This window comes from Poecilia mexicana, unplaced genomic scaffold, assembly GCF_051168715.1.
Source record: "Poecilia mexicana isolate PSO_F unplaced genomic scaffold, ASM5116871v1 scaffold_11, whole genome shotgun sequence".
Classification (NCBI taxonomy): domain Eukaryota; kingdom Metazoa; phylum Chordata; class Actinopteri; order Cyprinodontiformes; family Poeciliidae; genus Poecilia; species Poecilia mexicana.
Window position 1 is genome coordinate 19,177,502 of NW_028263380.1, and position 27,746 is coordinate 19,205,247.

The following is a 27,746-nucleotide window of genomic DNA, read 5'->3' on the forward strand; positions in this document are numbered from 1 at the left end:
CATTTGTGCCTCGAGGAAGACAGCAAAGAAGCCCCTCATGGCCTAACAGGGGACGAGGCGGTCCGACCAGAGCACCCGGAGCGTGCTGGACATGTGGTTGTTTTGGACATCGTGCTGACCAGTGCCGAAATGGTGACAACTCATTCCAAAGACGGCCGCGTGGCAGAGCCAGACCAGGTCCACCGACAGCCCCATACAATCACCAAGCAGTTCCATATAATCAACAGGGAACTCCATATGATCTTCAAGGAGTCCCATACGATCCACCAGTTCAACAAAATTCACCAGCTCAATACAATCCACCAAATTTTGGATACTAGGGATGCCCAGAGGACCCTAGGGGAGAGAGTCAGTACCCAATTCTAACTACAGGTGCTGACGATGAACCAATATTGAAAATTCAAATTGAAAACAGAGACACTCCAATGTTGGTCGATACAGGAGCAGCTTACACTTGTGTAAGTCCAAACTATGCAACGCATCTCCCCATGTCTGATAAATTTGTATCAACAGTAGGGTTCTCGGGAACAAGACAATTAATCCAAATGACAGCTCCTGTTCGACTTACAACAGATGACAATGAGATAAAAATACCAATTTTGGTATCTGATCAAACCCCAATAAACCTGTTGGGAAGAGACGCTCTATGCAAATTAAAAATAAAAATCTGGTGTTCTCCTCAAGGTGTGTATGTTGAAAAAGAAGGTGTGGATCTTCAAATGTTCATGCAACAACATGAAGCCAAAGTTTATTGGCTTGGAGACATTAATAACTCTATTGAAGAGGTAATTTCCAAATGGGGACAGTACATTCAAATTCAAATTCCAGAAGCTAAGAAACCATTTCTAGACTATCATTGCACAATGTACTATGACATTTCAAAAAGTACAGAGTTTGAAGAACAATGGGACAAAGAAACACAAGGTGAAGCGGTGAACCTTGAGTCCCAATATATCATTGTTGGGAAACAAGGAGCAGCGCTAAATGTAGAAATTAATGATTTCATTTCTCAATGGTACAACGTTGCAGAATCTGTACCCCACATAACTTTGTTTGTAAATAAAAACTTTCATGCCAAAGATCTTGGACCAATGATGAAAATTGCAACACAGATTAAATGGGAACAGACAGAAAGCCCATTAATTTTCCAATCAGAAGATGCAACAATGATTAAAATAATAAGTGAAACTACTATGACAGCAAAACCACAGGTGGTAACAGTACCGATTAATGACACAAAACAAACAGAAGAAAAAGATGAGTCAGTTGAAAACCCATTAATGCAGGACATGTTAAAGCTAGTCCCTGAATCAGTATGGTCAAAACATGAAACAGATGTAGGATCAGTGAAATCAGCTAACCCATTTAAAGTTGAACTGAAACCAAATGCTAAACTTCCATTCCGTCCTCAATATCCATTAAAACCAGAAGCAGAAGAAGGAATCAGCAAAACCATTGAAGGATTGTTAACAGCAGGAGTGTTGGTGGAAATTGAAAGTCCATGCAATACGCCAATTTTTCCAGTTCTGAAAGCAGATAAGTCAAAGTATCGCCTGGTACATGACCTTCGCACAATAAACGATGTAGTAGAAGACAGATCATCGGCAGAAATGCCCAACCCACACACACTTTTAACCGCAATCCCTGCTGAAGCAAAATTTTTCACAGTGATTGATCTTTGTTCAGCATTTTTCACCATTCCCTTAGCGGAACAATCTCGATACTTGTTCGCATTTACTTACAGAGGTAAGAAGTACAGCTACACGCGATTACCCCAAGGTTTCAAACACAGCCCTCATTTGTTCAATCAAGCACTCAGACAGGACTTAGAAGGATTGGAAATAAATAGCACATTGCTTCAGTTTGTTGACGACATTCTAATTGCGTCACCTACATTGGATGATTGCCATCAGGATTCGATAAAAGTCCTTGAAAGACTGGCTGAAGGAGGTTACAAAGCCTCCAAAGACAAATTACGGTATTGTCAGACACAGGTAGAATACCTGGGTAGACAACTCTCAGAAGGGAGCATTGGCATATCACCTTCTCAACTAGAGGGTGTCAGCAAAGCTCCATGCCCACGAACAGTTGGAGAAATGATGACATTTCTCGGTATGACAGGTTTCAATGCTGATTGGATAGAAAGTTATGCAGAAAAAACAGCACCACTCAGAGAACTCATGAAAGAACCAGGTCATCAAAACCAAAAGAATCTGATAAATTGGACTTTAGAAGCAAAAGTAGCATTTGAATCTTTAAAATGTGAAATGCAAAGTGCACCAGCACTAGCAGTTCCAAACTATGACAAACCATTCTACCTATATGTTGCGAACAAAAAAGACATGTATGTCACAGCAGTTTTGATGCAAGAAACATGTACAGGTCGAAGAAAACAACCAATTGCTTATTACAGCACAAAGTTGGACAATGTAGCACAAGGCTGGCCACCATGTTATCAGGGGCTAGCAGCAGTCTACCATGCTTATGAAAAAGCTTCAACCATAACAATGGGTTATCCAGTTACAATATTAACTCACCACAAAATTGCAGAGTTAATAAATCTAGGAAAGTTTGTCGTAACACAAGCAAGAAGTTTGCAGTATATGCTACTTCTGACATATCCTGACATAACTATTCAAAGATGTATCACCAACAATCCAGCAAATGTGATTCCCTTGGATTGTGACGGAGAACCACATGAGTGTGTAGCAGAAACAATGAAATACACAAGACTCAGACCTGATTTGGAATCCACTCCATTGCCTGACGCAGAAGTCACATACTTTGTTGATGGGTCATGTTTCAGAGACCACCTAGGAAACCACGCAGGTTTTGCAGTGGTACAACAAATAGGTGAAAATTTTGTAACCATCAAAGCTGAAAGATGTGACCAACCATGTTCTGCACAACTTGCGGAACTTAAAGCATTAACTGAAGCCTGTAAAATGGCTAGATCAAAAGTCGCAAATGTGTTCACTGATTCAGCCTATGCCCATGGCGTATGCTTTTTATTTGCCGCAATTTGGAAACAAAGAGGTTTCAAAAGAGCAGACGGAACCCCAGTGCAGCACGAAGCACAACTGAAAGAATTAATTGCTGCCATGATGCTTCCTTCGAAGCTGGCAGTGATCAAGTGTCAAGCACATCGCAAAGGCAATGACATCGTTGTGAGAGGTAATAACATGGCAGATGAATCAGCAAAAATGGCATCCAGGAGCCAAATGGCTATCTTGGCACCTGTGATAGCTTTAGAACCAGCTGTAACACCGGAAGATGTCATTTTGATGCAACAACAAGCAAGTAACAGTGAACGTGATCTTTGGGCACGAAGAGGTGCTACGATGAGTGAAAATGGCTTATGGAGGTCACACCAAGGCCTACTAATAGCACCAGTAGCATTATTAACATTATTGGTCTCAGAAGCCCATGGCTTAGACCACTGTGCCCGAGGAAAAGTCATGGACAAATTGAAAAAACAAGGTTTCTGGTCTCCATACATGCAAGACATGGTGAATGAAATTCTTAGCCAGTGTGAAATATGTGCCGAAAACAATGCTCGGAAAGGCATAAAGCCAGGTATTGGACACATTCCAGTTCCAGACGGACCTTTCAAACACCTGGTGATAGATTATGTAGACATGCTCAAACCAGTTCAAGGTAAAAGGTACATGTTGGTGATAATTGATCGTTTCAGTCGATGGGTCGAAGCAGTACCATCAAAAACCTTAGGAGCAGACACAGTTATCAAATTTTTGACAAGAGAAGTAATTCCAAGATTTGGAATTCCATCTGAAATCAGTTCAGACAATGGTTCAGCTTTTGTACAAAAAGTTGTTAAAGGCATTTTGCAAAAGCTACAGATCAAACAACGTTTTGGCGCAGTCTACCACCCTCAGAGCCAGGGAATGGTGGAACGCATCAACGCCACGTTGAAAGCAAAGCTTCGGAAAATTTGTGCATCAACTAAACTAAACTGGGTAGATGCTTTGCCACTAGCACTAATGAGCTATCGCATGCAAATGCACAGAAGCACACATTTAACACCGCATGAAATGCTGACTGGCAGACCTATGCCTGTGCCGCAATGGAGGTTACCTTTCAAGGGACCTCCCCTTGAGCAATTGCAAACTGAGTTGAAAGACTATGTTGAACAACTAACTGCTATCCATAGAGCTATCTATTTGCAGGAAAAATCCAGAAGTCCAGAGTCGACGGTGTGGGAACCACCGGTGAAACCTGGAGAATTGGTGTACATCAAGGTGTACAGACGGAGATGGCATGAGGCCCGATGGGAAGGACCTTATGAAGTCAAGAGAGCAACCCCAACGGCTGTCCAAGTAGAAGGAAGTACCACTTGGCATCATTTGACTCATTGCACTAAAGTTCAAAATAAAGAAAGTGAAACTTGAGTTTTACAAGGAAGATGAGCAGAAACCTCACAGCAATGAGACTGATACTGATAACTGTCCAACTGTGGATATTGACAGAAGTGGTGAACCAAGCAGCAGTGACAGCAGAAACGAACTTACACAACCTGCAGCCGACACCACGGGACAAACCAACCACGACGAACCACAGTGACAGAGAATGGACTCAAAGACAGCCTCCAGGGGGGACAAACGGTGACTCAACAATGACTGTTCACAACACAAGATCCATCTCCAATGACAAAGATAAGTATCACACAACTTATAGAAATCCAGACAAGTACATACCAGTGTTCTTTCCAGCAAGGTTCAATCTAGATGTTCCCACAAAATTGATTTGTAAAACTAGATATGTGCACTTACAATGGAAATGGACAGCAAGTTTAACAGATACCGAATTTCAAACTAATTCAGACGAATGAAATTACCAGTAACCCTAGTGTATGAAGGAGTTAAAGACTTAATAGGAATGCACAACAATAAAACAAGGCTTCGTAGAAGCCTGGGGGATTATGGGTTGAATGAAGGAGTATATTTAAATCTTATAGGTCAACCAAGAGGAATTCCAGATGAATTCAAAGCGCAACATGAACTTCGCGCAGGTTTTGAATCTATCTTACCTTGGATCACAATTAACAAAAATGTTGAATGGATTAACTATGTTTATTACAATCAACAGAGAATGATCAACTTTACAGTTGAAGGATTTATGGCCCTAGGAGAACAACTCCATGAAACCAGTAGAATGGCAAAACAAAACAGACAAGCATTAGATTGGATCTTAGCCAATATGGGAGGAGTTTGCCATATGTTTGCTAATGAATGCTGTACTTATATCCCTATGAATACCTCGCCAAAAGGTACATTTAGAGCAGTAATGACTAAGTTGAAGAAACTGAAATCGGAATTCAAAGAAAATGCAGGAAAGAACACTTGGTCATGGAAAAGTCTGGAGGAAATTTTAGGTGAATGGGGAGCCTTTGTAGTTAAAATAGGAATAACTCTGGTAGTAATACTAATTGTTATTTTTCTGCTTGTGTGTTGTGTGATCCCTATCATGAGGAAATGGATTGTAGGGACTGTATACAGATGGATGACCAAGGACGGTAAACATCAGACGGACTAAGCACAAGGCCGCCCGGACCAGTGAACCTATGACCGATTCGAAGGACTGCTGAGCTCAAGGACAATTGATGCCTGAACTAAAATGGCTTATGGAATGTTGAAAGATCAAAAAGGTTCAAGGGAATTGAAGTCAACTTGGGTTGGAATAAACGGACTCATGGAAAGACACTGTTTGCATACACCATTACACATACTCATTACACATATTATATACACTTTATATACAATACAACACGGGTGGCCCACACATAGTTAACACACTAGGAACACGTGTGAATGAGAATGAATGTGTGAGACAGTATGAACAAGAATGTGAGTATGAATGATAATGTAAGAGAGCGTGGATGAGCACAAGCATTAAGCGACCAATACTTTGATCATTATGATTAGCATTTAAATCACACAATCACTCTGATTATATGTGCGTCATGGACACTTCTTCATAATTGTCATCAAGATTATGTATCAATGTTGAAGTATTATTGTTACCATGTATATCTATGATTTTGGTCACTGTGGATCCATGATTGTGTTACATTTGTGCCAGAATATGGAATACTGGTGGTCGCCCATGGCGAGCGGGGGCCATAAGGTAATTTTTTTCCCTGGAAAGCAACAAAAGGCCAACAGGGTTTTTCGACCTTATACAGATGGAAGAACAATCATGGAAGCAATGACCAAGCAATGTTTAATCAATGTATTGGAATTGTTGTATTAGTTACAGTAACTCATGAAACACTGTTTACCCCCATTATTCATTTTATTTCACTTTTAAGTGACTTTTATATATATTTCTAAGATTCATATACAGAGTGTACTCACAGGTAGATATGTAAACTTAGTATAGCAAATAACCAAACAACTGCTAAGGTTAATTAGGATTCCACTTGAAAGCGGAATAGGGGGGATTATGTAAGAGCGGAAATACTATCTAAGGAGTTGTTTGGCGGAAAAATGACACTGGCGCCTCGGCGAAGACTTTGGCTTCGCACTAGGTCAACCTGACCGAATTCTTTCCTTCCATTTGCGTGCAAAGCGCAAATGGAGCCAGAATTTACTGGAAAGGATGTCTGTTTGTGCAAGATAAAATCAACAACTTGAGATAAATTGTCCTAATCAGCAATTCTGAAATGGAGCAGATGTTGAGTTCGTGAGGTCCAAAATATTTTAAAGGTCGTCCAATACACACTCAGTATAAAGCGTGCCAGAATCTTTCTGCAAAACAACAGTAGCACGCCATTGGTTGAAACTTTCCAACACACACTGATGAAGATGAGAAGGTATAAAATAGGTTGATGTTAAGACTTCGAGGAGATTTTATGTGACAAGAAATGACGATGAAGATTTTGTATTGAACTGAAGAAACTGTAAGGAGGAATCCGTGGAAGTGTAATAAATCTCCAGCTCGTCTATGGCCTAGCAGCAAGAACTACGTCTCTGTGCATTATTTCTTTTACTTAGATATTTAAGAGTATAGCCACCTTTCTAATCCTCAATATCACTAACAGGTTGTCTTCAGGTTGTTGGGCTGTTCGTGACGTTTGGCCGGAGACACCAACATGCTCCTCTACTGCATTAGACAGTCTTCAGTCTCTGAGTACAACAGCCGGTGTTGGTCTCTGGATCATAACAAACAAAAAACAGAACAATAAGGAATGGAGCGAAGGAATACATTTTTACTACAACTATAACAACAAGCCTCCATTACAGAAATGTGGAGTTTCAGAGATATTAACACTAAAATAATCATATTTGGAGCTTGAATCTTCGAAGAATCCATGGAGGGATCAGGAGGGGGAGGTTAGCCTGACGACTGGAGATTCATCCTTAACCAGACTGGTTCTAATATATACAAAAAGGCAATAAAGGATTAAAACATGCTGCAAAACGTATTTAAGACGACACAACAGCGGGAATAATGCTCTCAACCTGAAAAAGCCTTTTACATTTTTTCAAAGGAAAAAAAATCGATCAGAAAGGTTGATAAATCTGACCAATATGCATGTAAACGTTCAATATAATGAAAAACGTACTCCAGATTATTACGGATCTGTTCAAGTTAGCCAATAATTTGATTAAATCTTCACTGGCTCGATATTTTTCCAACAAATACTCCGCTAACATTCGGCATGCTAAATATGCTAACACCGAGCCGTCTGTCATACAGGTTGAGCTCAACTCAAAATAATAGTTATAAACCATCTCAGAAAAAAATTACTTACCGAGTGCAGTAAATAACTCAAACGTGTGGAGAGTAAATAGTCCTGAAATGACTTGGCTTCTGTCGCTTCGCTTCGGTGGGAATCTGTGATTCTGGGGCGGAGGCAGTGAATTAACTCCTTCAGTGTTAGAGCCGCTGGTGGAGTTCAGAGTTCAGAAGTCAAGAGTTATTGATTCCATTTTAACACCTCTAGATTTGATACGGAAACACTTTGTTTTAACACTGGATTTTAACTACTAATAATATACACCCCAGAGTTACATAAACAGAAAGTGACTCTATTAGAGTAAAATTAACTCTGCTTTTGCACAAAGTCTACTAACACCAAAACATTTAACACTTTTGAATTTGCTGTGTAGCCTCCACAGCAAAACATTTAATGTAAAACATTTGATCAACATAAAAATAAACATTTCTACATACATTGTGATGATTCAAGTCATTTTCAGGTTCAGTAATGTTCTGTCACAGTCAGGTCTGTCAGTGCATCAGCTGTTCAGGAAAATCAACATAATTTTTCTAACATTAACTGTCTATTTGTACTTTTCTCTGCATCTTCAGACAATCTGCAGCAGCTGAGATTCTAGGAGGTTCAACACCAAAACCTGAAGCTTCAAACTGAGCTGTCGACTGGACCGAGGCGCTTTTCAAACTACAGTAGTTAACCTGCTCTGTTGATAGATGTTATGGTGTCTCCTGAATCTGTCCAGACTGGGCTTGGTCATCTTTGAATACACAGCTTTATGGTGTTTTCTTTTAATTGATTATAGTAAATATTTGAACATTCATTAAGTTTTAAGACATTTCATTGTTAACTTTAGGTAGCTGTGAATCCACCCATGTTAATCTGAATTTATTTTGTTAAAGATTCAACAGATTTGTTGCAATCTTAAATATTTAATCTGTCCTTTGTGTGCAGTGAAATGAACATTAAAGTTAATTCAGGAAACACTTTTGCCATCTTCTTTCTACAGTACAAATTGAATAATGCCTCTATTAAAATCATATATTTGTGACATCAAACTTTTTTTTCTGTCATAAAGCAGTGGTCAAACTATGGCTAAATGTTTGTAATTTACTTTCAACAAATGGAAACCAAAATGGTTTTAAAGTAAAGACACTAATACTCCTCATCTACCTCAACACGGGTAAAGTTTCCACTGTATGCAAGTAAATGTGATTACGATTGAATGACAATTGTACAGCAGGGCTTTAACTCCAGTTCATAAGGGTCGGTGTCCTCCAATCTTTAGAATGTCTATTCTTTAACACACCTGAGTCAAATCATGAGGTCACTCCTGTACCATTCAAAAACGCACAGTATGTCTAGAAGTAATTTTAGGATATTATAAGGAAGTGCTGAGATCTACAGTTTTCCAGCGAACTAACGTATTTGCTACTTCGGCACAAGCACAGTGAGAAACGTCAGAGGATAAAAACACTAAACTCAGAGCAAAACTCAGATGTCCCAGCTTTTACTAGCATGTAAATGCACCATCTACACACAAATCTGGGAGCTTCCCCGAAGCGTGAAATGAGTCTCAAAAATAGTTGTGTACTCGTAACTGGATCTGTGTGTAAATGCAGTTTTGTGTGTGCGTACCAGGTGATTTGTGTGTACTTTTTCAACATGTATAGGCGTAGGAGGGGGTTTATTTTATTCTTAAGTTTTACAAATCGAGTATTACACACGCACACAAATCTTTTTACACACGCACAAATCCTATTACGCACGTACAAAACATTTTACACACACACCAATTTTTTACGCACGCAAAGATATTTTGAGACTATTTTCACTCCATGGAAACCTGTGTGTAGTGATGAACTGTGGCCTGAACCTTCAGAGTCACATAAAGACGGTAACAAAGTCAGCTTTCTATCACCTGAAAAGAACATTTCCAAGATTAAAGGATGAATGCCTCAGCAAGATCTAGAGAAACTCATCCATATGTTTGTCTTTAGTCGCAGTGATTACTGCAACGTCTTCACAGGTCTGACTAAAACATCAATCAAACAGCCGCAGCTGATTCAGTACGCTGCTGCTGGAGTTATGACTAAAACCAGGAAGGTAGAGAGCATAACACCAGTTTTAAAGTCCTTACACTGAGAGAATAGACTTTTAAAAACTGTTGTCAGTTTACAAGTCCCTCTGATCACCTTCCTGACAGAGTTCTCAGATTGATGTCATGCATGTTGACACTGATTGGTCTTCCTCTTTTTTAAAAAGGTCTTCCTCTTTTTAAAAAAGAGGAAGATCAATTTCTCTTTATACAAAATATGTGTAGTCTCTGGTTAAAAACCATGCACTTAAGGCCCTTTAATATTTACAAAATATTTACAAGGTTGGTTGTATGTACACAGAAAATATAAGTGAGAAACTTGTACTATTGTTTTGTAAATTTTTAATCCGAGTGATTATATACATGCGGGGAGCGGTTACTGTTGTGAGTAGCATGAGAAATAATGGAAAAAGCAGAAAGCCGAAGCTTTTCTGGAAGGGACTTGTGTACTTATTAATTTAAGGACTGTATTGAATTTCCTATCTGTGAAGTAGTTTAGGTTAACGAGGGACAAGTGAACTCAACAGAAAAAAAAAATGGAACAAGGGGATGATGGGAAGAAGAACGCGGGAGAAGACAAGGAGGGAGCTCATGGAGACCGGTGCTAATGCGTGCAGAGGTTGAAGTGTGAGCAAGAACTGGACTGTTTTATGCACGTTCTGCACAAGTAAACTTGTACCCGGTGGGTAGGATACCAGCAGAAGTGTTATGTAGTGAAGAACTGCGGAGGAGAACTGCGGCTGATCCGAGGTGACTAGAGGAACGTGTCAAAATGGCGAAGCTAGCTTTAGCATGATTGAGGAGGAGTCCTGCAACTCATGTGGCGGAGTTCTAACAGAAATCGGACTCGCAAATGTTGAGGAAAAATGATTATTTTTAGTGTTTAATACGGTTTAAACTTTTTTGAACAAACTTCTTAATTGTGAACAGGTTTGTGTTAGTAATTTAAAACTAAACTATTGCTGGGTAAGTATTGAAATAAAATACCAAGGAAAATAGAGATCTGCAGGAGAACTTCCGCTGGGACCCCTGGGGAGTTATCAGAGAGGACAGGAGACCATAAAATTAACATATGCGGGAAGGCAAGCCACTATCATTTGAATCACTGTGGGAAAGAGAACTTTGGTCGGTTCATGCAAGCAGGATGAGAAGTCTTCCAAACCTAACATACATAAAATGTTTTGAACCACTAACATTTAATTTGTAAGACATTTTTCTTAGTTAATAGCATGCTTTGACTGAAAATTGTATTATCTAGTTTTAGAATTACTAATTTTGTCAATTTGAATTTGAAATTGTATTATCTGTGACTATATCAGAATCAAATGGAAATTGTGTGTTATGAAAATGTTTTGTTAACTATTAGGAAATTGCTCAGGTTTATGGTGAATGATTGTCTTAATTTTTATTTGAACATTATTTTAAGTTAGAAAAAGGAATTTTACTCCATTCTACAGGACTAAATCTTTGAGTTTGCTGAGTGCAGAAGAACAAATTGGGTTCCTGGAGATAAACTTTTCCTTGAATTAAATAGAGAATTAAAAGTTTGTTCCTGAGAGAGCGGGAGAGAGGTCAGAACTTCACAGCTAACTGTGAAGTTCTGACCTCTGTTTCTCTTTGCCCAGATGGCTGTAGAGCCAGAGGAGGCCCGGACAGGCCGTTCGCTTCTTTTGTTTAACACGAAGGAGCAAATGGCTTTTGATCTTGGAAGTAAAAAAGGGAAGGTCTAAGACTGTCTAAGATAGCTCCTGGTTGGATGAGCAAAGATACACCTTATTTGAATCTTTGACTATAAAACTTTATGCACAAAGTAACAGATCAGGTTTGCCCTTACAATTCTCCAAAGACGTCTTTGCCCTATTTCTCTATCTTCTTTGTCTCAGGTAATTAATCTGTTGTCTCTGTTCTTCTGATTAAATTCTACAATTCTGTGACGTCATCACGCATTGTTGTGTTTTTGTGCCCACATGCCCCCGTCGAGAGAACCCGGGATTTCAACAGGAAGAGAGAGCCAGATTGTTTTCCAAATTTAACCAATTCAGAATACTCTTCCTTTAACACAGTGGTTCTTAATCTGGGTTCGATTGAACCCCAGGGGTTCGATGAGTCGGTCTCAGGGGTTCGGGGGAGCTTCTGCTGCGGAGGTAAAGACACACTTGTGTAAAGTCGTGATGACGCCCCGCTTTGCCATCACTTGCTGCAGAGGATCACGTTACATTGCTTAGCCAATGTAACGGAGGAGCACTGATTGAAGGAGTCCCTCTCAGCATGGATTTGAACTTGTGTCTTTAATTACTTCAGCAAAGCTCACAGTTTTTACCAAATTCTATAGTCTAAATCTGCTCCTTAGTCACATCTTTTTGGGGTTGGTACTGCCTCTAGTGGCATGGGGGTGGTAACACAGCTAATATAATTACATTACTAAATCAGAATACCGCAAAGTATTTTTTGTGTGTGTGTGTGTGGGGGGGGGGGGGGGGGATCATATTTTATCTATCACTACAGAAGGGTTCGGTCAATGCACATATGAAACTGGTGGATTCGGTACCTCAAAAAAGGTTCAGAACCACTGCTTTAACACAAAGCAACCTTGACAGAGAGGACGTCGGCTGAGCGAGCAGGTCTGAGTCAGTTTTATTGCTTAAACGGGGAGAAGAGGATTGTCGTAACGACGTCGCACCCAAGCTTCATCAGGCCTGCAACAAAAACTTTAACCGGTACTGCACAGTGTGTGTGTGAGTGAGAGTATGGGCTCATGTGTGATATTGTGTTTAAAACTGTAAATTCCGGTAAATATATGGAGTTCTGTTGGTGACAAAAGTTGAATTCTGGTTATATTGAAACAACAGTTCAGAAGAAGGGTTTTCATAAAAACGATTTATTTTTCCAAGTTCTTATTAAAAGAAACTATTCAGTTAGCTGGTTGTTTGGTGTTATTTATGTTACATCAAATGTGTGTATGGTAATTGGATGAGTAAGGATTTACTCAACATAGGTAAACCTGCGTGGTATATACCAGAACTTAATGAACCCAATTAGCCACCCCACCAGTTTTAAACAATACAAAGTGTTTTGTCTTCATTAAAGAACATATCAGTGTTTTGTAAGGACTTCAGCTAAAGCTGATATAAACTGACTAAACACAGAAATACAAAGATGTGAAAAATATTGTTACATACTGATTTCTTCTGTTTTAATTTTACTGACAAAGTTACATGTTTCAAGTCAAACTGGTTTTAATGTCAGGCAAAGAGGGCCTGGGTAAATACAAAAATACAATTTAAAGGAAAAAAATCTAGAGAAAAGTGAAAATATTATGAATTAATTTTCATTCACAGTTTTTGAACTCATAGCCTTAACATAATTACAAGATCCATAAAATCAAGTATTCACTTAAACAACACCTGTCCGCTGACATGAAACTAAATGACCTCAAAAAGCAACATCATGTCCTGATTTTAAGAAATTTAAGAGCAGATGAGAAAAAAGTCAGTGACATCTGTCATTTTATAAAGTTACAAAGTTTCCTCTCAGTGTTTGAGACTCCAGGAAACAACAATTACTGACATAAATGGAGAAAACAAGGAAAAGAGAGGAACGTTCCCAGAAAAGGCCACCTAAAATAAACCCATGAACAAATTTACCTGACAGATGAAGTCATAAATATAAACCTGACATACTATGCTAACTAAATTTTACTGCTTTTGTTTTTAGTGAGTAAACAGTGTCATGTTCAGCTTTTGTTTAGCATCATCCAGCTCCATTTTGTCATTAATTTTGTAACAGCAAAGTGAGTGAGGTGTAAATCTTCTGGTATGTGTGATTGATAGGAGCGGAGCAGGTTGGAGCTGTCTGCACATTATTAGCGTGTACCACACTTATGAACATCTGCACCTTACTTACTTTCTTTCTTGAACAAAGAAAACTGTAAATACCTCTATTTAAGCTATAATAGATTAACACAACTTTATATCAGATGGGTCACTTCAGGCTGCAGTGTGAACACAACGTTAGTCTTAACAGAAGTTTTGAGTGCAACATTTACAAATTTTGAGAAGACAGACATGAAGTCCTGCTTTCAAAATAAAAATGTAAGCAAAAGTTTTGAGAACAAAATACATGAAATCCTGCTTTCAGACTGAAAAGCTGTTCAAAGTTGAGAAGAAACATTTTACGTGAGCAACAGGAACGAAGCATATTTGCATTTAACAGAAAAACAAACCACACAACTCCATAAAAACATAATTTAAATACCGAGTCACGCATGTAGCTTTTTTTAAGTTTCACTTTTACTTGCAGCTCTGTGTTGTTTGCATAATGCTGCCATTTCTTGTAAATGTGGGTGAGGAGAATGGATAGGATGTCCCATCAGCGCTTCATCACAACATAGCCTGCCATGAATGCTATGGCTAGTTAGCCTGGGCATTGATGACGGCAGATTAATAGTTATTCTACAATGGTAAGTTATTTCTCTGCTGTTAGCACAATGATCAGCATGTACACAAGATTAATTGACAGCACTAAGACATTTCTCTTCGCTCAGATTGGTTGTTTTTGACCTGGAGCAGTGCATTTTACACCACCATAGTATCACTGACAAGGTGGAAGCGCCTGAATTTTTCCAAAGATTATCTCTCTCATACCATATTGTTATGGAATGATGACAGTTTCAACAAATATGGAAAAACATATTTTTGTAAAAGTTACATAGCTTTAATACAGTTAGCATTGCTTTAGACGAGAAAGCTACAGCAGCAGATTTGATCAATTGAACTTAGTGTAATGTAGTTGTAACAATTTGATACATTTAAATGTGGTTTTAAGCATTTCTGATTATTTTCTACAGCTTCCCGTTAGGTAAGGTAAGGTAAGGCCATTTTATTTATATAGCACATTTTCAGCAACAAGGCAATTCAAAGTGCTTTACATGAGTTAAAAGGAAATACAAACACAATAACAAACCAAAGGAAAAGAGGAAAGGACACATTAGGGCAGATGGCAACATTCAGACAAAACAAAGACATGAGTGAAGGCAGTGACGTCAAAGGGCCATGAAGCCAGGTGGCTGTGGTTCCTGGCTTAGTCCGATAGAGGTATGATGTCATTGGGAGCGCTCAGCTCCATGGATACAGGATGGGATGAATAAGCAAGAGCGTTACATTTACATATCTTCAAGGAGATTAGAAATATGCAGCCCTTCCAAGGCCACACGGGGAAAGCCAATTAAGAAACAGAAAGTCTTAGGTTGGGTAGATTATGAATTTCAATCTTCCCTAAAGTCTTTCCGATACATCTCAGTTCCCAATTATCCAAATTAGTTTGGTCGTTCCACTGAGCCGAAACTAGCAACTTCTCCAAGATCGATTCCATCCCATTAGTGAGTTTTAGAGTCCTCGTCTCTGTCCACACCAACAGTCTGAGTGTTCGCTAATTCAGCCAAGTCCATCACAAATTTGTTGATAATCCAGGAATCCACAAGCTCCAAACAGCAGAAATCCTGTTATCATGAATAAATCCAGGGTGAATCCCTCCAGGTGTGTCCCCGCAGGACAAGAGGGCTCTCCTGTGTCCAGTCAAAAATTTGATCCGTTGCTTTGAGAGATTGGTTGACCAGATTGATAATTTGTAGATTTGGATGATGTGCAACAAAAGGCTCCAAAAATATAGAAAAAGACAGGACAAAAACAGCAAGCAGGGCAGACAAGGGCATGGAGGAAGCAGAGGAAAAAAAGCGTTGCCTTCATCGAGAGCAAGAGAGAAAGGTAGGAGTAAATTTGTGTGAAAATATTCTACAGATAAAAATTGTACAAAAGCTCAAATTAATTTTGCATTTATGTGACTCTTTGATACAGGAAAAATATTTAGCTGTGAACCAACAAATACAGATTTTTCTTGCTGTGAAACTTCTTACATCGTAATGTACAGATGTTTGGATCCAAAATTCAAACTTTTTAAACATAACTAATTCTATTTCTTGTCATCTAAAAACAGGAATTTCACGTACTCGATTTTTATACTTTTATTAGTTTTCATAACTTTTGTAATGAAAAAAAAATTACAGCACATTCCCTTAATTCTGAGACAACAGAAAACAGACAGTCTGAGCACATAATCCAAATGAAAAGGGGTCAAATTTATGCTTTTCTTCTGATAAAATTACCAAGTTCTCTAGAATGACATTTGGAAGCTGTTCAAAGTCGTGAGAAGAAACATTTTACGTGAGCAACAGGAATGAAGCATATCTGCAATAAACAGAAAAACAAAGGACACAACTCCCTTAAAAAATATTTTTAATACTGAGTCACGCATGTATCTTTTAGTTTCACTTTTACTTGCAGCAGTTTACATGATGCTGTCATTTCTTGTAAATGTGGGTGAGGAAGAAGAGAGCAAAAGAAAAGATGACTTTGAGGACAGAAAATCAAAGTCAAACACTAATATAATTGTATGAATATTGCAGAAATAATTCACATTGAAAGATGACACCAGCTATTGTATACATTTGACTACTTATGACATATTTGAATCTGGAAAATATAAATTTTAAGATGCCAATCAAATGTGTTTCATAACATACTAGTGGTTACCTTAGAGTTAAAAACGGCTTCTACAAAAACCTTAGCAGAATTTGATGAGAACCAAGTAAAGCAAGAAAACGCATTTTTTTATTGGCTCTACTTGGGACAGAAACAGCCAATCAACGATTCAGTTTCAGTTTACTTTGACTTAAATGACCTAGCAGGATTAAGCCTGTATTCATAACTTTGCTGCTGTTGCCTGTGTCAACACTGCTCTCTCTGACTGATCATGGACAGCAACGTGGTCAGTACAACCAAGGCCTGCAATGATGGTAAGTCAGGATTATACTAATTGAGTTAATTTTAATGTAGAAAATATCCACCAACAAAACCCACATAGACTAAACATGCTACTTTTCACTTTCAATCTTTTGTATTATTCTTGAGTTTACATCATGTTTCAATGAGTATTATGACCAGATAGGACCAGGGGATTTTGTTTTTAATTACAAGAATAAAGTAGAAATACTACATTATTCTTGGTGCAGGACAGCTTCACTGTGGACATCGGCACTGTTTTGTCACCTTCAGTCAGAATCTTCACGTACAAAAATACATTAATCTCTGGGACACAGAACCAGGGCCGGCCCAAGCCTCCATGGGGCCCTAATTGAAATGTGGTTTTGGGGCTCTCTATTTCTGCTAACAATGTGGAGTGGCTGCAATCAGCAGTCCGATCATTAGATCTTTCACACACCTGCTATAAAATGATTGCATCTCTGTTAGCAGTGCTTTTTACATTATATACATGTATAATATAGGATACATTTATTGGCCAACTATTTATCAACCAGTTGATTTCTGGCTGCAGATTTCCTTAATTTCAGGGGATCGTGACTGGCCGATACTTACATGTGAAGCCCATCTTATCTCCTCATCTTATCTTCATCAGTAAAGGTTTAAAAATAAGTCTCTGTCCTCTTCTGCTCTACAGTGAGAGGTTTGAATGACAAACCGGCCCAACAGGTCAGATCTGCATGTTTACAGTTAACAATGTTCACCCCACTGTTACCAACTCGGTGACTTTCTTGCTATATTTAGTGACATTTCAGACAAAAGAAATTCATATCAGCCAAAATCAAAATCAGCAGGTCAGGCTTTTTAAAGATTGGTAACAAGGGATCGGCCAGAAAACTGCAGTCGGTGCAGCCCTACACACATATTCATGACATTCTTTGATTAAATGAATTTCTCTTAAGCATTACTCCAACAGCTAAAATTTAATTTAAACCAGGTGAGTCTTTCTCCCTTCAGAATGTGGACCGGTACCGATACTAGACTAATTCTGAGCCTTCAAATGATTTTAACAGATGTTTCACATAACTTATAAGTTGATGTAAAAATAATGTTTGTTTTAGCCACAAAATGATTATGCTTAGCAGCAAACAACAAATCCCCAACTACAGCATAGAGCAGCTCATCAATGTAGCAGCTATATAGCCTTATGTAAAAACATTTTGCTAGACAATGACAAACATTGAGCAGTTTTAATTATTGTTATCAAACGTTATCAAACATGGCATTTTGAAGCCAGAAATACCTCAGAAATATTCAGAGCCACCAGGGGCGGATCTAGAAAAATATTTATGGGGTGGCAAGAGGGTGACAGGGACTTTTTCAGGGGTGGCAGCATATATATATATATATATATATATATATATGAAATATTGTTTTTAACTTGCATTGTTTAAAATGAGCTTCATGTAGCACCGAGGCTTAAATACAATTTCTTAATATAGTATAGTTAATTATTTTTACGTCTTTCATTCTCCTGCTAATTGATATACATTACTGGACTGGACAGCGCCTATTGGTCGCTTTGTGGTTCATTGTGTCCAGAAAACCATTTTATCCCAATACAGGACAAGGAGAAATCTGTCACGAAAATATTAGTAGAGCCATCATTTGTTATTAGATATATCTATTAAATACGACTTAAAATAAAGATTAGAAAACTGATGTTTGATAAATTCTCCATGATGCAAATCTATAAACAGTTTAGTTTCTGTTAGTTCTGTCAAGATGCAAGAAGGGGCAAATTTCTATTTATATTGGTCAATCGTTTTATTTTAAATATGCTGTAGGAGCCGCAGTTTGATGACTGTTATAAATATCACCACGTTTGAGAACACAGGGGATTAGCTCAGTTTTTGTCGCTTGTTTTTATGAATTGCGGCTGGAGTGCGCCACAATAAAGCTACAATAAAGCTGATAAAGAGGTGAAGAACCAAACTAGACAGAACCACTTCTGATTGTTTGCAAAGCCAAACATCCAATAAAAGTTCCACCAAGCCACTACTGAGGCACTGGGGTCATGTTTCTCGACAGGCAAAACAAGGTTCAATGTCCAAACTTATTGATTGTTCTTGGTGATTTATTTTCCTCTTTCACCAAATAATTACAGAGATCAAACTTTCCTCTGTTCTCATGCTACCACTCTTGCTCTGTTAAAAACCATCAGCCCCAAACCCAAATGCCTGCTGGTCCTTCACCAGCCCCCTGCACTTATAGAAAGTGGACTGACCCACATTACTTCCTGTCTAAATTTAGAAAATAAATAAGAAAAATAATAAAACAAAAAAATAAAAAATAAAATAAAATCAACAATTATCAACCTACAAATAAACTCTGTAAATAATACAAAAAATAGAAATGTAAGAATAAAGTAGCAAAATTAAAATGGATAAAGAAATGAAGAAAAAATAGCTCCAACAACTTCTAGTCCGCCTTTTCTAACAACAGTTAGGCTAGTATAACTGACCCACTGCTCACTTGTTCAATCTTTTCTTTAAAACGTTTTCCTCACCTGTGAAATCTGAAGCCCTTATTGCCATTATCTATGGTTGAATTAACTGCTAAACATTGCGTCTGTTGTTCTGATTCTTTGCGTGATTGTAATAGTTTCCTGACTACCAATATTCCTGACTCAATGGACAGCAATGACGCATGCGTGACTTACGATAAGTCACGTAATGTCCAGTGGCTTTTTTCTATTCTTTCTCTTTCTTTTCTCTCTCCCTGAAGGATAAGTTCTTTTTTGAGACATTGTTTTGCTAACTTCTGACCGGAGCGTTGGACGTTTGGATGCTCTGCTCATTGCACATCAGCTCATGTTACCAGCGAAGCATACGGTACCTACCGCGGCCACCAGGGGCCCCACAAGAGCAATTAATTTTTTTCTTTTTATCCATAAAATAATGATTTCTACATACATTATCAAATATATATGATTGTAAAAACAAATCTCTTCATAGTGAAATTGTGTATTTTTGATTTTATAATTACATAGAAATTATTACAAAGAAAAGAAAAAAAATCAGCTCCACTGAGCTGCTTAGGGCAACTAAGGCCCTATCTGTATCTCTTGGGGCCATTTTCCAAACACAACAGGAAGTCAGTCAATTTGGATCATATCCATCATTTTGTCTCTTTTGCATACATTGTGTCTGAGCAAAACTAAAATTCTGAAAACATAATGATTCAAATTGATTTTCAAATTATAATGTAAAAGTAGTTTTGCAATGCATGAATGGAACTCACTAACAAAAAACATTAAGCAAATTACTGCTTACAATTTTAAGAAGTAACTGAAAACACACTATAAAAATAATTTATTTTCATAAATTAATATGCATGTTTGTGTATTTGGCGTTGTAAATATATGTGCTTTACGTATGAGAGTATATTTGCAGGACAAAGGAGACTACACTCTAAATGAAGGTCAAATATCTTGTTTTAAATTGTGTTACTTATTTTATTTAAATTCTTAATTTTAATACGGCATCTGTAATATGATTTCTTGTCTTTTTTTATGTAACCTCCCAGCCAGCATGCCTAGGTGGGACCCATGTGGGGGAAAGGAGGGCTGATATATGGGTCCCATATGGGTTTGTCCGCGGGTTCCACGATGGCCCCACATGGGTTTGCCCATGTAGGGCCACAGCCCACATGGGCCCTACATAGGCCCTAAATGATCAAACCCATGTGGGCCACCACCATATAGGGCCCATGTGGGCTGTGGCCCTACATGGGCAAAACCCATATGGGACCCATATGGTCTTCCCTCCTTTTCCCCACATGGGGCCCACCTAGGCATGCTGGCAGGGCTGGCCCCAGAAAGAATAGCTGATGCCGCATTCTGCTAATGCTAATGGGGATCTCAATGAACATAAACATACCCAGCCAGCAAAAGGGCCCATGTAGGGGGTGACCCTACATGGCCAAATGGAAACTGCGGACAAACCATTGTGGGACCCATATTGTCTGCCGTCTTTTTTCCCCATATGGGGCCCACCTAGGTATGCTGGCTGGGATAAACAGGCAGGCATTAGTGGTTAGTTCAGGTGTGTTTTGTAGACTTAGTGGCTTATTTAGCTCTCAAGATCTGCATGGCAACCTTGATCCGACGAGTGAATGCAGAATGGTGAATTGAGTCAAAGCAACGTGGCCACAAACCTGACTTAACTATACCAGTTACGTCAGAAATGAATGGGCCAACTGAGAAAAGCTTGTAAATTGACAACCTAGCAAGACGACTATATATACTACCTTCTGTCAAATTTTAATCGGATAATTGATTGATGGCCTTAATTAATTGATATTGATATCAAACCCCTCCCTCACCCCTCGTGACCGGATGTCCCCCCTCCCCCCACCCCTCGTGACTGGATGTCCCACCTCGTGACTGGATGTCCCACCTCGTGATTGAATCCCCTCCCCCCTCCCTGAACAAAGACTTTATTTAGACTTTGAATTACCCAATAGAATCAGAGACAGAGGGTTTGGGGTTTCTGTTATAAATACTGTCGAAAAAATAAGAGTTGTTCAAGAACTTTACAATGCATGGAGCTAAACCACTTCATCCTGCTGCTGAGAATAAAGAACCTGTCTGCTCTGCAACATCTGATACGGATTTGGAGTTACCTAGCCCGAGAACGTTTGCTAAGATGATGGCGTCAACCCCGTTAACAAATAAACATCTGCTTGATGAAGAAGAACCTACAATTGTATACGAGATCCCGATAGCAGTGAGACCGGATTTGGGTTTGGTGATGGACACACCGGCAAGCTCACCTTCATCGCCTGATCCATCTACCTCAGAAACTGTGGATAAAAGAGAAATATTGACAAGCGGGACTTCTCTTCTATGCGAGACACCAATTTCCATCTGCGAGAATTCAAGGCCTGGAACGGATGCCCCCAAAAGATCGACATTTTATTTGTCTCGTGTGCAGATGCCGGTGCTTCAATCCGTCAAGGAAGACTGGTGTTTAAAACCTCACGGTCTTTGGGGCTCATGGGGTTATGTTTTCCATTATGAGTCCGGAGAACTTTACCTGTACCAACTGGACAAGGATGAGGAGCTTGCACCAATAACGAATACATGCAGCCTCACCTATAATGACTGGGCGGTACTAAGGCTTGCAATTCCTCGTGCCAATGAAAACATCGAATCAGCCTTGAAGCTAAATACAAGAGAAGATGAGCTTGACCCATGATCAACAAAGAAAACCAGAAAGTGGTGTTTCCCGACCGATACTGAAATTGGAAGGGGAGAAATTCTCTTCAGTGCAGTGTGGGAATCGAAAACTACTGAGTCTGGCCGCTGGTCCTTACGGGCAAGTAGCACAAATTCCCCAGACCTGTTTGTGCTGGCTCTCCCATTTGATGCTTGGTCTGAGAAAATGGCGGAATTCGGGGATCGAATTTCCGAACTGTTCCGAAAATCTCGCTGCTGGCTTGATATTTTCTCAGTGAAAAAATGTCTGACGTTTCCTGTCCAGCCTCTAAGGCGGGTCCTTTTCTGAGAACCCACCCACTACCCTATATAATGCGAGGGTTGCAGGGACTTCTGACACTAAACCTTTAGAATGGAAGAAGCAAGAAGCTATGGAGTATGGGGACCCTACTACGGCGAGCCCAGTTATTCGACAGAGAGCCTCTTCTGTCCTCCATCTCCTGGAAGCTATTACTACACGAATCCATATTATCCGCCTTCTCCTCTCTTACACTACTCCTCATTGGAATCGTCTCCAGCACTCTCTCCTTCAAGTTTTCTGATACCAAGTAACCTAGCTGAAGAGGGTATCCCTCCAGCAGCAGCAGCAGCAGAGGACTCTGGAGATCCCGCTTCTAGCTACTCCCAACCTCCAGCAGTAGCAACAGCAGAGGACTCTGGAGATCCTGCTCCTACCTACTCCCAACCTCTGGCTTCTGAGGACTCTGGGGATCCTGCTATCAGCCCCTCCCAACCTCTGACTGCAAAGGACTCTGGAGATCCTGCTGAAGAGGACTCTGGAGATCCCGCTTCTAGCTACTCCCTGCAAGAAGATGAAATTGATGGATGGATACCAAGTACCCTGATTGCTACCGTAAAAACAGCCTTACTGCATCTATTCAGTCTGATTTGTGTCAAGTATGTCAAGGAAACCTGCTACGGCTGCATAACAGATCACCCGAGCCAAAGGCAGCATCAATGCCTGGAAATACCGGAGGAAGATTATTACCAGCTCAACTTTCATCGCATCACACAGCGGCTCCTCACTCCACGATTCATACCTGCTGTCCAGAATCTCCTGAGGCAACGTCGCATACAGGCTGATGATGCAAAAGTGAAGATGATTGCAGAGACGGTTTTACATGAACTGAAATCGACATACGGAATTCAGACCGCAATTACTGACATGTATTAGGACATGAACAGTGATGAAAACCTGATTCAACTCCGTTCTGTTTCAGAGTGTTACACTATGAATGAAAAGTAATCTCTCTTCTGTGCTGACTTGTATCATCTTATTTTGCGTGTTTAAGCATTTCAATCATTACCCTTTACTGATTTTCTTGTCAATTAAAAAAAAAGTTTTAATTACATTATTATTACTGTGATTAGTGTTAAATATATATTTTTTATATGTATTATTGGTTAACATTTTAATTGTAATTTCTAGTAAATAATTGTAATGATTGTGATTTCTTACTATTAAAGGACGAATAAAACCTTTGTACCACAATCTTGTTTTCTCATTATTTTACAACCGATCACCAAAGCAGGTGACTGAAGGATGGCTGAGAGAAGGTTAATGAAGAAGGTTTACTACACTCCATCATACCCCGGTAGCATAGGAGGAATAGCTAGGCTGAAAAGGGCTCTGCAGGATGAAACGGGGAAAAAAGGTTAATGTGGAAAAAGTACAAGATTTTTTATCAGAACAAGACACCTATACTCTGCATAAACCTGCACGCATAAATTTCCCGAGAAACAGAGTTTTTGTCACAGGGCCTTTAAAACAGTTTTAAGCAGACCTTTGTGATATGCAAGCTCTGGTCAAGGAAAATGACAGTTATAATTACTTATTGACAGTCATTGACATATTTTCTACAAGAGCGTACGTACGAGTTTTAAAGAGGAAAACTGCTGACCAGGTAGTAAAAGTGTTGACATTATGAATGTTTTGTGCTTTCATTTGTTGTTTTTATCATTATTGGATTATTGTGTGTCACATCACGTGACTTGTCTAATTGAACACACTCGTGTACAATAAAGGGTGTGTCCTTCAAACAAAGGAGGAACAACACGAAAGCCAAACCGAGTAAGTCTCATGGTGTCACGTTGAACGCTGTGCCGAAAAGTGATTCTGCTAACAGGTTATGGGCCCAGGATCAATGAAGAAACGGGTGAATGTCCCGACAGACAGTGAACACCTGTTGTGTAAGTAAACAAGGAAAATGAATAGAAGAGAAAAAGATATGACACACAGCTGCTGGTCAAGACTTCTCTTTGGTGGAGACGAGAAAAATTACGAACTATGGGAAACAAAGTTTTTAGGACACCTTCGATTGCAAGGGCTGAAACAGACCATTTTGACAAGCCCCTCCGATGATGAAGATGAAGAGGAAGACGCGAAGAAAAACGCTGAGGCTTATGCAGAGCTCATTCAGTTTTTGGATGACAAGAGTCTATCACTTATCATGCATGATGCGGCAGATGACGGACGTGCGGCGCTTGGAATCCTACGAGCCCATTACGCCGGTAAAGGAAAGCCCAGAGTGATTAACCTGTATACTGAGCTGACGTCACTGCAGAAATCACCCTGTGAGTCGGTTACCGAGTACATCATCAGAGCTGAGACAGCGATCACCGCTTTAAGGAGTGCAGGTGAGGAGCTGAGCGACGGACTTCTGATCGCCATGGTCCTGAAAGGACTTCCAGAGACATTTAGGCCATTTGCTATTTATATCACCCAAAGTGAAGATGGTGATACGTTGACTTTTGCAGAGTTTAAGACTAAACTCAGAAGTTTTGAGGACATTGAAAATATGCGTGGCACAGTATCTGAGGACAATGTGATGAAAGCTAAAGCACATTCTGGCACAAAATGCGCACCAAGAGGTGCAAATGATCCTGGAGCAGGAAGTTCTGAGATCGTGTGCTTTAAATGTGGGATGAAAGGCCACATAAGCAGAACCTGCCAGCGGAAGCAGTGGTGCAGTTACTGTAAGAATAACAGTCACAGCAACGCAACCTGCAGACGGAGAAAACAACGGGACAACGCACGGAAAGTAGCCGAAGAGCAGTGGTGGGAAGTAACGAAGTACAAGTACTTCGTTACTGTACTTAAGTACAATTTTTGTGTATCTGTACTTTACTTAAGTAGATTTAATAATGGGTACTTTCTACTTTTACTCCACTACATTTTACAGTAAGTATCTGTACTTTCTACTTCACTACATTTCTACAAAACTGTCCCGTTACTCTTTACATCCAAGTCGCATTGAGCTTTTTTTCCGTTAAAATGTGAAGTTCAGGGTCTTAAGGTGGCGCCGTAAAATCCAAGCAATAACGTGACTTAGTGTCTTTTGTCACCCATCGCCTCCACCTTTACTCGCATGCGAGCTCCAGACATGCGCAGTGGTTTCTCTGATGTCTGTCTGACCGTCAGTAATATAATAGCGCTGCATAAACCATAAGATATGGCGACATGTAAAATCAGCAGCGCTTCGCTTTCACAGACGGTGGGGACTTTGTCCAACTTTTCGCGTCACTTGGAAGGAAAGCTTAAAGAAAGGTAAGCTCCACGGACGTGATGCTAGCAAAGCTAGCTGCACAGAGACATGTTGCATCTGCGATGAAAAAAAGTTGTCACTCATGCGCTGAACTATTGTGTGGAGGTGTTGACTGAGGTGTTGCAAATATGGGACAACGCTGTGACCAAAGTTTGCATTGATATGACATTCAGGAACGATCCGATTCTTCTGGACGGATCTTTACTGATTAAATTTATTTCAGCTCTAAGTATTTAATATCTAGGTGTTTTATGGGAATGTGGATCTTTCAGATCAATTTGAGAAGCAATTTTGATAGGTAAAACTTAATTCTTTTGTGTCACATAGCGCGGGGTCCTGGTCTTGACTGCAACTCTGCTACGTGGCTCTTTGGTTGCATGTCCATGTAAACATGCTTTATCTGTGGCATTGTTCATTAAAATGGCACATTTCTAATGTATTAAAATTAAATACGATCAGTTCACTTAATGATATTGTATTAGGGATTAGGTAATGCATTCAGCAAGTACTTTTACTTTTAATACTTAAGTATTTTTAAAAGCCAGTACTTTTTTACTTTTACTTAAGTACAAAAGTTAATGTTGTAGTTTTACTTTTACTTGAGTACATTTTTGTCTGTGTATTTGTACTTTTACTTAAGTACATTTTTTGAGTACTTTCTCCACCACTGCCGAAGAGACGGGCGGCGACAAAGTTTGCTTTCCGGGTGAGCGACGCCGACATGCGAGTGGACGACATCAAGAGGAGAGGTCTGATGGTGGACGCTGGTGCGACGTCGCACATAATCACCGACATCAGGAAGTTTCGGAAGCTTGATGAAAGTTTCCAGGTCGAGACGCACTGCGTGGAATTGGCTGATGGATCCAGGTGCTTTGGGGTTGCTAAGCAACGAGGAGACGCGGAAGTGTGTTTGATCGACAGCAGAGGTCGACGTCTTAAAACGGTGCTGAGGAACGCATTATACATCCCTTCATATCCGCAAGACATCTTCTCAGTGAAAGCTGAAACATCCAGCGGAGCAACGGTGATCTTCAAAGAAGGAAAGAACATTCTTCTCAGAGACGATACCAAGTTCCCCATTCACGTATGTAACAAATTGTATTACTTACAAATGATAGACAGTGAATGTGGTGATCAGTGTAAAAAATGTTATGACTTACAAAGTTGGCATGAGATTCTTGGACATTGCAATTACAGAGATGTACTGAAGTTAGAAAATGTTGTTCATGGCATGGAAATTAAAGGGAGAGGTGAACCAATGCCATATTGTGAAGTCTGCACAAAAGGAAAATTTGTTCAAATTAGGAACAGGGAGCCAGATGCAAGAGCTAAAGAACCACTAGAAATGGTCCACCCAGATTTAGCAGGACCTATAGACCCAATATCCAAAGATGGTCACAGATATGCATTATCCTTCACAGATGATTATTCCAGTGCAGTCTTTGTATACTTTTTGAAAAACAAGAGTGACACAGTACAAGCTACTGAAAAGTTTATTGCCGACATGGCTCCACATGGAAAGATTAAATGTATGAGGTCAGACAATGGTACAGAATTCACAGGAAAAGTGTATCAGGCATTACTGAGCAGAAATGGTATCAGACACGAGACCTCAGCACCATATTCTCCACATCAAAATGGTACAGCGGAACGAAACTGGAGAACTTTATTTGACATGGCTAGATGTATGTTAATCGATGGTGAGTTACCAAAAATGTTATGGCCATATGCAGTTCAGACAGCTGCTGTAGTGCGAAACAGATGTTTTAATAATCGCACAAAGCAAACGCCTTACTTCATGTAGACGGGCAGACAGCCTAACATTTCTAGGATGCACAAGTTTAGATGCGTTTGTTACACTTACAAACAAGAGAAAAGGAAGCTGGATTCAAGGTGTGAAAAAGGCATTTTATAGGGTATGACAAGAACAGTCCAGCCTATGTGGTCTACTATCCAAACAGCAGGAAAATCCAGAAACACAGGCTTGTGAAATTTGTATCCAGAGAGAAAAATGAGACAGATGTAACTTTGGATGATGATGATATGATTAGAATTAGTCCCAGAGCAACCAAAACTTCAGAAGCTGATCCAGTAAATGTTTCTGACCATAAACTGAGCACAGAAGAAGAACCAATGGCGAGTACCAGTCACACAACAAAACATGAAGAACCTGATAGGCGATACCCTGTCAGAGAAAGAAGGAAACCAGGTTATTTGGATGACTATGTATATAGTAGCATTGATGATGAAGAGCAGATAGCTAACATTG

General features: G+C 39.5%; 2 protein-coding genes and 1 long non-coding RNA gene across 3 annotated transcripts in view; 2 read left to right on the top strand and 1 right to left on the bottom strand.

Annotated features, from left to right (window-relative positions):
- LOC148156467 (uncharacterized) overlaps positions 1-27,746 on the bottom strand; it is a 261,721-nt gene that overhangs the window by 149,765 nt on the left and 84,210 nt on the right. The window lies entirely within an intron of this gene.
- Positions 16,591-27,746, top strand: part of LOC148156473 (uncharacterized) — a 41,245-nt gene continuing 30,089 nt past the window's right edge. The window contains exon 1 of the mRNA XM_088010368.1: positions 16,591-16,686. Coding sequence (XP_087866494.1) covers positions 16,644-16,686 — 43 coding nt within the window. The 5' untranslated portion in view covers positions 16,591-16,643. The remainder of the gene's footprint in view (positions 16,687-27,746) is intronic.
- LOC148156474 (uncharacterized) overlaps positions 25,373-27,746 on the top strand; it is a 69,700-nt gene continuing 67,326 nt past the window's right edge. The window contains exon 1 of the mRNA XM_088010371.1: positions 25,373-25,479. The gene's annotated coding sequence lies outside the window, so the exon portion shown is untranslated. The remainder of the gene's footprint in view (positions 25,480-27,746) is intronic.